A 12,094-nucleotide genomic window follows, 5' to 3' on the forward strand; every position below is an offset into this window, starting at 1 on the left:
GTTCGTAGTAAATTGACTTCTTTTTTAGTTTTAGTACATCTTCTCTCTAAGCTGTACACTGTGTGAAGATTAGTAGCCACTGTTGTGCTACTTGTCACAGTTGCATATATTTAAGTTATAATGTAAAACAGGTTCTCAAGTGTCAAGAGTCGCATCTTCATGTCTGTTATAAGGTATAAACTTCCTCTTTTCAGTCCCACATGCAGCATGACTGACTATGTGAACTGTATTAAGCATCTCAGTCCACTAGGTGTCAGCCGAGACCACTTCACTTCACTTGATCTCGTTCTGAGATGGTTTCATGTGCTCCAAACCTGCAGGTTTTTCTGCATCAACATTTCTCCACCAGCTGACTCACTGAAGCACATCCACAACCAGAAAGGGGGATCTCATTAGTGAGTTCACCCTAATTACATCTCTGTGAAATCTTTGGTTTCGAGAGTCTCTGTCTCCCATCCATCGCACACGATTAAATATTCAGGATGCAAACTAGTACTTTACAAACCTAGGACTGATGTTGGTTTACTGACTCTGAATCCAGCCCTAGCCTTTCTCCCCTAAGCCTTAAATTGTCAGTGAATTGGTAAACACGAGCCATATGTTTTCAACAAACATAGTCTCTTTTCACATGCATTTTATACACCATTGTCACGTACCAGCCACACAAACAAGAGCCTGTTGGCATAGAAGTAGGTTACATTCCTCTGTTTCCCAACACAACCACGCATCTGTCCCACCCCCCTCAAATTCACATAAAACTCTAATTTTATACTCTACTACTACAGCAGGAAACCCAGTCAAAACCAACATGGCTTGGTCCACCCCCGCCCAGCCCTCCTTGGAGAGGAAACTGCACCACAGTGTGGCCATGGAGGGGTCCAGATTCAGAGAGAGGGGCAACCTGATTCCACACTGATGAAAACAAGGCCGTGCAGTTGGAAACCACATTTTGAATATAGTTTTCAGTACCTTGACTTTGGGTTTTGTTTGACATTTTTCCTGCTTTTCTAAACACAGTGGCTCCATATAGGAATGCCTTTTGCAACACTGATTGCTGTGTGTATTTACGTTTTCTGAAACTGGGTCAAAGACCAAAAATGGAGAGATGTTCTGCTCAGGTCTATGATATATAGAAGCTGGGGAAAATATTAACTAATTATGATGCATTATTTATGCGTTTCATTTACCAGAAACGAGTATGGAATAAGCAGATCCCATTGGTAGTTTAAGATTACTTAAATTTGTGAATGAGTTCTGTTTAGGGCCCCAGAAAGGCTTTGGGTGGCCCTCAATTTTATTTATTCATATTTATTTAATTCATTCACCTGGAAATGACTTTTATTCCAACAGGCCGAGTGCTTTTTTTTTTCTTTTTGCTTTTTTTTGCCTTTGTTCATGCCTGTGAGTTTTTCACACACAGGCATTGTAATATTTTACCAACTGAATCAGCTCTTGATTGGTTAATACTTTGATTGAATAGGGCTTAGTTCTTCCAGAGGGAGGGGGCGTATAAGGCCTCAGAGGTAGACAGCTCAGAGGAACAGTGGTTTCCGAGGCTGGGCCCTGCTCCTCTAAGTCTTTGGTTTTAACTTGTCTCCACTTTTAGAAACTTGGCCGTCGGGGAAAACACAACCACCGCCTCGCCAAAGCCACAAGCGAGTCACAGACATGGAGCAGCAGCAGCAGTTGATGATGTTGTAGCGGGCAGCCTTCCTGTCTAAGTAAACAGTGATTCAGACGGGTGAGGAGTGGGAGGTTGTGGTCTGCATCAGACAGGCAGCACCAGGCCTCTCCCAGACCCACCATAACAGGATATGGTCCTCGGGGCCCACGCTGAGGATGGTTGCATCATGTTATTATTTCCTTCAGGTTTTTACCATATGGTTGGCACGGTGGTATTCATGCACGCTGAGTACCATGTGAAGAGCTGGACGGATGGTTCTGGAAAACATATCTCCTTGTGGTGTTTTTGACCGATGTGACAGTGGATGAGGTTACTTTCCCTTCTCAACCAGGTCTTATATAACTCTTCATACGCAAGTCTGGGTGGGTAACATTAGTAATTAGGTTTCTCTGACTCAACAGATGGTACAGAGTAGATATTTAAACATAACAGTTTACTATGTAACCACCACATCTTTTCAAAACAGTAATTAGACATTTCACATTTATTTGAACCTCGTGCATCGATGTGAAGTAACTGAATAAAATAACTCAAGAAGAGTTTGGAATATTTTACTGGGTGTTTAACTTCAGTGCTTTTATGTTATGATATTTTTACTGCATTGCATTTCAGAGGCAGATATTCTCCTTCTTTCTCCACAACATTTATCTGACAGCCGGTTGCTGTGGAGATATAAACCATATAATCATCTTATGAAACAACATACACTGTTACAGAAATAAACAACCTGATAGAACTTAAAGTAGTTAAAGTGAGTTCATCTTGACAGGTTAACCTGCTGGAACTGCAAACAAATGTAGCGGGGTAAAAAGTAGAAATATAATTACCTCAGAACAGTACTTAAGTACAGTTCTGGCTTTAGTTACTGTAGTTAGTGTCCACCATTGATAAAACTGATTTATTTGTACACTACTAAAATAGACATTAAAATGTGGAAATAAAGTAAGACCTTTGTATTAGCTCTCAGCCCGTAGTATTGTACTTTACTGGTGCATACTCCTACACAAATTTTCAATTCATACCAACCAGCTGACACAGTAAGCCTGGAGCTCTCATGGATCTAAGGGATTTCTGGATCAGTAGTGATGATCCAATGATAAAATACATCCCGTGATAACATGTTTGTGGGTCCATTTTGCAAAAAGTGTACTCTTACACTTCAACACACTGACCTTACAATGCTTATGTACATTTATTTCAGTTAAAACTCTGAATGCACTGTACCTCGATATTGGTGGCGGTACCACCATTGTGATTGTAATCATTGTGGCGGTGTTACTTTTAGTGAAATAAATGCTCTAAATACTTCCTCCACCACCTATGTGACTGCGACAACAGCAGTGAAATGTGCGCACTTCACTTGTCTAACGCCATGGATGGGCTACAGAGCGTCTTGTTGTGTCTGCACTGTGGTGTAATTTGTCCCGAGGCCAGTTCTGCTCAGCGTAAACACAGACAGAGTGGGTGAACCGCAGTAGGCGAGAAGCTGTTTTCAGGTCAGCCCCACAGGTGCAGCCTTAACCCTGCTCAGCTCAGTGCCATGCTGGCTCTGGAGGGTCACATTTTCAACGCAAGTTCTTACAACCACCCCAATCATCACAGAATGTTTTATGGCACAAATAGCGGGTTACACAGGCTCCTCTAAGACTGTAGTAAAAGTAGTAAAAATAGAAACAACCGTAGGCTGGAAAAGGAGGCTTTGAAGAGCAGTGTACTTGTGGTGGAAGGAAAGATTTGATTTGATTAAATGAATGTGCCTTGTCCTTGTTGTTTTCTTTCGCTGGGTAACAAGAAAACAGGGGGAAATATTTCAAAGGACGAGAAAAGAAATTGTTCTCAGATTGGCCGACCACAGAATCGCAGCCACCTCTACTGCTAGGATGGTTAGTGGTCCCGTCTGACCTGTGAGAGGTGGAGATGTGAGTATCCAAACCTTAACTGTGAGGACTTAGAGGTCTGAGGGGAGGATTTATGGTGTTGTTTATACACTCTATTTGAGTCAACCACACTAGACTGTTGCTTCCTCTGCTTTTTGGATGCACTGTGGAGAGGTGTGTAAGGACACAGAGCAGGAGACGGGCGCAGCACAAACACACACACACACACACACACACAGACAGACATACGCAGACAGAAAGGCAGGCAGACACACACTTGCTCACATACATAAAAACAAGATCCAGTAAGAGCCAGTACTTCGACCCTAGTGTGGTGGTTGGTGTGGTTTAGAAAACTGCAGGGTTTGTTTCAGTCCAGAGGCAGCATGGGTGTCAAAGGACGATGTCCTGTATCACCACGGTGCTTTTTCATCCATGGAGCACAAGAGGTTCACAGTAACCTAGTTTCTGCGAGCTAGGGCCCACATTACTGAAAAAACTCCGGATCTGCTTCGTGTTTGTTTGTTTAACTGTCCCTGATTAGCCTGACACATCCCTATGTGAAGTAAGGAAAGCCACAGAAAGGTGAAGATTTACAGGAATAGAGGTCAGCAAAACATATGCAGCCATGCAGATGTGAAAAAGTCTTTTCTCAAAGGGAGGCCTTGCCAGCAGCAGTCAGTGTTATATAACTCCTTATCTCTCCCATTCAAGTCCAGACCAACCCGCTTGCACACTTTGTGAAGTAACACTCGTTTTAAAATGAGTTAGCTCCCCTTTGAGGAAATTAACACCATCTCAAAATGATTTTTGGCATCGAGGTTAAGCATATTATGAGTTACTGTTAAAATGCTGAACCATACGAGGAGGTTAACACACAAAACACCTGGTACTGAGCAAGAATCTCACTTTGAGAACACTCAAAAATGGATACGTCTGTTTGTGGAAAAAATGAACACAAACTAAAACTTTATACCTTGAAAAAGTTTGATCCAAGCTTGAAGAATTTCAGTGTAAACAGTTGGGATGAAGTATTTTGGTGTTTGTCCTGCTTGAAACTAAAGTAGGTCGAGGAACATTCCCAAGATGGATAAGATTGTAACAAGATCTCCCACTCACTATATCTCTCTCTCCCGCTTCATATATTTGAATGTGCTGGTCTGAACTGAATCCATACAACAACTCATAAGCTGTAGTCACAGCACACAAATACTGCTCTGGAGTGTAAAGTACATATACTTTTTTATTGTTTAGCTCGTGGTTGTGTAGTTGTGTGTTGTATAAACGTATGTTATAAGAGGCTTGTGGCTGAGCAGTCACAACAATCACAGGCCACACTGGAAGAAATGAAAGTTCAGGAAGACGTGAACATTGACGTGTGTGAGGACACACACAGCAGGTATATTATAATGTAACAGAGAAGAAATGGGTGGAGAAGAAGTCGATTGAGGCCGTTGAAAATCATAAGCATGACAATAACCTCAATTGTAAACCGAAATACACAGGTTTGTGAGAACTCAATATGCCTCCCTTTATTTGATGCAAGTACATTTAAAAAAAAACAAAGAAACATGCTGCATAAGACAGATGTTCACTGTGTGTCTGGGCTGTTGCTGCTGAGACTCTGACATGTCAATAATCATGCAGTCTGTCTCGAACCAGAGGAACCCATAAAAGCTGCTTTGTGCTCTGTGAATAATACAACACATGCTCTTTTGGTCAGACCTCGACTCCACATGCATGTGGTCTTATATCAACATTTTGTTGTTTTATTCCTGAATGACACACTGAGCAGGGGAAAAGTGACTGTTCAATGGAAAAAGATTCATTGCTATAGATCTAAAAAAAATATCATGTAGTTCGGAAAAAACACTTGGAATAAGTTATACACGGATTCTCAATCAAAACTTATACATAACATATTGAAAAGGATGTTTTAACCAGTTACTATAATGTATAGTAAACACAACAGCAAGAACCCTCATGCAGAACTACTGTGCAAAGAAAAAAACTGACTTCTCATATCTAGACCAGGAAGGTTCTGAGAGCTCTGACCTACTTCCATACATGCCTATATTACATAATGTGTGCTTTTACAGTGGAGTGAAAAAAGGACGGTGTGAAACTGATTTTACTTCCACAGAGGAGCCTAACACACCCATAACTCAGATACTACCTGACTTCTCTGGATGTTTAAATTAGGCTTTCACCGGTTGTATTTTTCCACTACAGGAAACACATGGAAAATATTACTGTATAGGCCTGATGAATTATTATGGCACCGCGTTGCATAATTTCACTGATAGACATTCATGTTATTTCAGTGAAGAACTTTCTCTACTTTTCCAGATAGACACATTTGTGTTTATCTTAAACACAGATGACACAGCCCTCCATGTATTGAACCACATAGTGTATACATGTTTTTTATCCTTTTTAATTCACGTGCAGCATCTTTGAGTACCTTGAAAAGTGTCCTACAAATAAAATGTATCATTAAAACATAGGGAATAAACATAAATACATATTGCTATCTGTGTGCCTATAGTAATAATAGTCTATATTAAGCCGGTTTGCAACCAAAATGCCACAGCTTTATGAAGCAACTGAAAAACCTGTTGAGTTTGTTTATTGCAACTGGGATAGAGCAACTTTCAAATAAATGTCTTTGGGCAAGGGATTAATCAATGTTCTAAAAATATTTACCAAAAAATACAAAAAAACAAGTAGCATAGGAGTTAAATAGGTTTGCCCATAATTTTTCCCCACACGCTCCAAGTGATGCTACTTTCCTGCTCAGAAAGTCTGCATTGCTTCGTCATGGTCTTGCAGGCGTGCACCCAAACCAATGTATTACCAGGCTTTCACTATGTTTTTGTCAAATACTAAAAAAGAAAAAAAGAAAAAAAAAAAATCATATACTGTAAACTGTATAAGTTTAGCAACACCTGGATCTAATGTCTTGACACCAAGTTTAACATGATGCCAGGGAGGTAAAGTACATTGTTATGCTTATATTTCAACTTGTTGGTTTGGGTCTGCATTATTACACACACACACACACACACAGATCTTTATAGGCAGGCAGGGGGGCATTTAAAAAAAAAAAATTTATCTGAGTTTATTCCAAGGAAACAGCCCCAAGTGTATCTGAATTTAGATAGGCGTCGTGCTCACAACCTAAGGTCAACACGAGGTTCAGCCGTGTGACTCCACTTATCACTCACACCAACTGTTGCCTGCCTGGAGAAAGATAGCGAAAGCTGCCAGCTCTCTGCACCTGACTTGGCAGCTGAGTATTGGCACTATTATTGAACATCACAATTTACAAATATGCATTTCACACATGCCAATATCTATTCATTTAGACGTGTGGTTCTTAATGTTTATTTTTATATTTTGTATGGCCTTAGTGTAACAACTGGAGAGAGGGTGTTATCCCTTAAAGTAATCACAAGAGCACAGAGTTAGCAGGAGGATCATTTATTGAAGTAAGTGCACCCATCCTCTGAACATATCCATCAACTCTCTTTGGAGTGTAGGCTGTAAGAAAGCAATAAATATGGTTGATATAAAATCATGCCAGCATTTGATGCTGTCAGTTAAACATTTACAAAAAATCTTAGCAGTCAGCTAAATGAGCTGCCAGGTAGAAACTTAAGGCAAGGCGGTCTTCTGCTTGCAGGCTGAATATATGCTCCTTTTAGCCGATCGCATGACCTGCAATTGAAAAAAGAAAAAAAGAAAATCAGAAACTCATACTTGGATAACATTATTTGTAACATGACAGTCAGATAAGTTGTATACCTTTGTTGTTAAAGAGACGTCTGGATGTTATTCAGGATGTTGCCATAGACAAAGTTGAACAGTTGTTCCTTTGACTTGGTGCCATCTAGCTGCACTGTAATAGCAAACACAAGTTTAATTGATATGAGAATTTGAGATCTTTCAATACAAAAATGCAGTTGCATGCAAAATAATTGACAAAAAATAAAAAAAATAAATAAAATGCGCAGACTTACAAACATCAACAGCTGATGCCTCCATGATGTTCTTGTGTCTCAGATACATGGGCCAGACGTGGCCATCAAACAGACCGGGGGGGTCTGGCACCAAGTAGTTCCTAGAGCTGCAGAGACACAGCAACAACAATTATATAAAGATAATGAGACAGCACATTAAACTACAAACACCAATTAAGAACAGTGTCTTAACACTGAAGCACTTACCACCTCCTCTTTTTGCATTCTTCATATGGGATGGAAATAAAGTAACGTTGGTTCAGCACGTCGATCAATGGTCTAAAAATAAATAAATCAATCAATCAATAAAAGAAGGGTGGAGAAACAAATTAAGACTTACTGGTCACCACCTTTACATTTACAGCAGGAAACAACTAACAAATGTAAAAAGCACAAGTTTTTACCCGTAGGTGTAAAGCAGGAAGCCCTCCACAATAAGGATGTGAGTCTCCTCCTCCTTATGGTCAGACTTTGGAACGATCTCAGTATCCAGGGTGTTATTAACGCCATGCGACTTTTCAAACTTCACCGGGTTCTCCAACCATGCGTAGATGGTGCTCATCATGGCGTCCATGTCCAGAGCAGTAATGACTGAATAGAAAAGCGAGGAGAAGGATGGAGGGGAGGGGGGGAAACAAAAGGGAGAAAAAAAAAAAGGAAAGGAGAAGCGTATAGAAAATTGCAGAAAGCAAGTAAGAAAAAGACACATTTAGTATTCAAGGTACACTGTATAGCATGCAGATTACAAATAAGTCATGTTGCAGCGGGAGCGCGCACACACACTCGCACACAACAAACAAGCACATACACCCACACAAACGCTTCCATAAAAACCCAGGCTTACCATCATACTGCTTAAAGCCATCTTCACCAACTTCAATCTGATCTTGGGGCTGAAACATACATTGATAAGATGTACCCAGGTACATTCGACTAGTGCTACACTCTGGTACATGGAAGGCTCTGATAGCGTTTATACACACAACCTCAAACTGTATCTACTAACACAGACAGCAAAGTGTTAACACCCCACCAACTTGTGTTACTCAGAGCAATCCCTTTGGTTAACTAAATTCAAAATTCAAAAGGAGGTGTGTGTGTGTGTGTTTGTATGTGGCTCACCTTGAAAAAGTCATCCTGATGTACCACACAACAGTTGGGCAGGTTCTTGATCAGCCTGTTGGTGAGGGTGGTTTTCCCTCCATTGGTTACGCTGCACGGAACAAAGCAATAAAAAAGGCAATGAATAGTGGATGATGCAACCCACATAAGAAATGTTCAAAGATTAGTAAATAAACAGCCAAAAGAAAATACTGAATCTGGATCATGCATGTGAAAGAGCAGGAATATTTAACATTTTACAGGTCACGTATTGTTAAATCATTATTAAATTCCCATTACACCATTTACTTATAACGGGTTTTATATAAAATCAACCAGTTTTAAAAGCATCAGCAACATTTATTCACACATTAACATGAAATTTACACATTTAACGGATTTTCAAGCAATATCTGCAGCATGTAAGAAAAAAAAAAGGGTGGGTCAACTGAATGTATGGCGGGTTTACTGCAACCATTAGCTATAGCTTTGTTTATTGACTGCATCGATTAACCTTGGAGGATCAAGCTAAGTGTTTACGGAAGCTATAGGATGCATATTGATAGGTCTGGTTCTGGTTACTGAATTACATTAACAGTAACACAAAAAAAAGGGAAGTAACAATTTTACGCATGTCATGACCGCCCTTCCCCACGTGTGCCGGGCTTCCAGGGCCTATAGACTTGGTTAGCTTAGCTTAGCTTAGCGTAGCTTCCATGGTCATTCATCGATCAGAACTCACCCGCCGATGCCGATGATATACTTCATGATTTCGGGTGGGTTGGTCAAATCGTAAGAAGAGTCGCAGAGAGTTCAATAAACCGGTCCAGGAGGTCAGTGATCAGACGGGAAGAAAGCTTAAAAAAGAGAAGGTTGCAGCAGGAAACGTCAACTACTTGATTCCTCCATGGCAGCAGGGTTGAGTTTGTAAGGTAAGAGCAGAGACGAGGCGTCGCTCGTACGCGGTCTTCCACCGAGAAAGAACCTTTAGGTCTCAGTCGCTACTACACATACTGGAGACCGCGACGTGATTGGCTATTTAAACACCTCCAGTTGTATGAAACCTCCATGACAACCAATCAGGAGCGAGTGACACCACAAGCCCTGCCCATCCAACCCCCGCCCACCCATCCCCCGCATTTTAACCCTAAGCAATTTTTAATGCAGAAAAAGAGGAATAAAAAAACAGAGCTGGAAAGTTTTCAGTTTTACTGAAGTAGAAAAGTAGAAATAGAACTGCGGCTCTATAATTCGAGATAAAACCAATGGAGTCCAATACAACCGTCCTCCAATGAGCGCTAATATAAACACATAAATCATTTAAGGTATTGAAAGGTACCTTCAGGTCTATTATTTAGTATTTCTTTTTTTTTTATTATTGTGTTGGTGCCACTTTTTCTTGAGGTTAAACCCATCATTTGATGAATAAATTGAGGCCACAGACTTGATTAGAAGAGACTAGAGTAGACCTTTATGCTCAGGTGATATAATATTGTCGAGTCCACTTAGATAAAATGAAATAAAATAAAATCACCAAACAGATGGAAAACACTAGGCTATGAAAAAAAATCAACATATTCATAAGACAGTCAAAGAAAGACAGTTGCAAAACATAAAAGAGGGTTGATATTCACAGTTTATTATTGGGAGCATTTAACTTATGTAATCTATAGGAACCAGGGCCTCTTCATAGGATCTTAACAGACCCATGTTAAGTAAAGGGGGACATTGCATTGTAGGCATGGTGTTGATGACCTGTCAGATTTTTTCCCCTTACTCATTTTCTGTGTGAGGGTATAGATGCATCCAACAGTGTTATCAGCTACTCACTTAACCTCAATACCCATCCATGTACACATGATATACAGGATAAAGCTGCCACTATAGGAATCAGTTCATATTATTGTCAGAGAAACGAAAGATAACAACTCATAACTCACTCACATCATTGTGGTGTTTCTTTCACCAGCCTGCAGCTGACCTCTGTTTTGTTTAGAAACTTCCCAACCGACTCCATGACACAGTTTCCTGAGGTTACACCAAAATATTACTTATGTTGGGGTTTACATCCTCGAGAACCTCAGCTATGAAGAGGAAGTTGCCAAGTGTGGAATTCAGTTCAGCTAGTAAGATTTCTATTCATAGTTTGACTGCTTCATTGTGCCAGTTTGCAGCCTTGGACTGTGATTTTCTTGAGTTTCTTGAAACCTACAAAACACTGCACAAGAGTCTTAATATGCAAAGAATGAAACTGGTAATAATGTTTCAAGGGGGTCGAGCTGTGATAAATAATATTCTCCGCTTCTACTGAAGCTGTAAGAATAGGTTGATATCTGCAAGCCTTACAAGCCAGATGAACTGCTTCAACCAACCCCGTGTCTTCACATTTGACCAGCATGTGATATAGCATCAGACAATAGCATCACCTTTAAAACACAGTGGGAAATTCTTAGTACTGAAAGAACTTCTTGAAAGCATAACATGTAAACCGCATTGCATTTTTCATGCTTTAACCAGATTAGATGGAGAAGACCTTTTCTGGGAATCTGCTGTCTGATTTGACTGTGATTTGGCTTGTTAAATGTAATTTATTACCCCATATCCTAATACAACAGCTCAGCTACTGCCACCTAGCACACATCAGATCAGGTGTGTCCTTTAAGTTTGAACCAAGCTGTTTTAGTAGCACTTCTGTAGCTTAAACATGTCTGATGGTGCCAATAGATAAACAAATACCTAGAATATCAATGTTGTGGTTAAACTCCCCCTCCCCCCTCCGGAAATTCTTGTATGTTCCAATTGTTCCAACTTCTGAACCAATGGCTGTCCTCGGCGATGTCCCGCCTCCCACAATCACCGTGCTGCATTTGTTCCAATTCTTCCAAAACCCGGGAAACAGCAAGCCAATCAGATGGTCGGATTTGTTCCAATTTCGAGAAGTCAATCTTTGGTCGTCCAATCGGAGAGCCGGATTTGTTCCAATTCCCGAACGGTGACGCCCACGGTCAAGGCGAAGCATTTTCTTCCTAGCTGACCCTGGTAAAGACGTAAATACTATATTCACTCGTTTTAATCAGATATTTGAGGGAAAGTAAACTTGTTGGTGACTGATGTATTAGTCAGACTTTATTTGCCGAAGGGTTTTTACGGTTCGTTGTGAAACGCCGAGTGATCGTTATCACTATACGCCGTATAATTGTGGATTTGTAGTTCTCAAAATGTCAAATTATCACTTTAACTTCGTGGAATTCGTGATAAACAGTATTTGTATTTGTTGTGAGCTAGCCAGCTAACATTCATGTTGTTTAACCCGTCTTTTAGGCTAAAAACATGATGCTAACACACCGCTGTCAGTTGGTCTGTATAGTGCTACAGTGCTAATGCTGTTTGCTGCTTTTACTTTCATTTTT

At 40.4% G+C, this 12,094-nt stretch overlaps 1 protein-coding gene across 1 annotated transcript; it reads right to left on the bottom strand.

The window, feature by feature from the left end:
* Positions 1–7,028: 7,028 nt before the first annotated feature.
* mibp2 (muscle-specific beta 1 integrin binding protein 2) lies at positions 7,029–9,680 on the bottom strand. Its single transcript, XM_023414641.2, has 8 exons — positions 9,427–9,680; positions 8,706–8,796; positions 8,428–8,476; positions 7,988–8,174; positions 7,791–7,862; positions 7,584–7,690; positions 7,369–7,462; positions 7,029–7,281 (listed from the first exon to the last, which is right to left on the bottom strand). Exons 1-7 carry the CDS (start codon positions 9,450–9,452, stop codon positions 7,377–7,379), a joined length of 618 nt encoding a protein of 205 aa, XP_023270409.1. The 5' UTR covers positions 9,453–9,680; the 3' UTR covers positions 7,029–7,281; positions 7,369–7,376.
* Positions 9,681–12,094: the final 2,414 nt, after the last annotated feature.

This window comes from Seriola lalandi, unplaced genomic scaffold (genome assembly GCF_002814215.2).
Source record: "Seriola lalandi dorsalis isolate HSWRI2012SDOR001 ecotype SW California unplaced genomic scaffold, Sedor1 jcf7180002054537, whole genome shotgun sequence".
NCBI lineage: Eukaryota > Metazoa > Chordata > Actinopteri > Carangiformes > Carangidae > Seriola > Seriola lalandi.

Coding starts and splice junctions, on each gene's coding strand:
- mibp2 (XM_023414641.2), bottom strand. CDS start 9,452: ATGAAGTATATCATCGGCATCGGCGG. Junction 8,797..9,426: donor TATATCATCGGCATCGGCGG/GTGAGTTCTGAT, acceptor TGTTCCGTGCAG/CGTAACCAATGGAGGGAAAA. Junction 8,175..8,427: donor TGGCTTTAAGCAGTATGATG/GTAAGCCTGGGT, acceptor TTTTCTATTCAG/TCATTACTGCTCTGGACATG.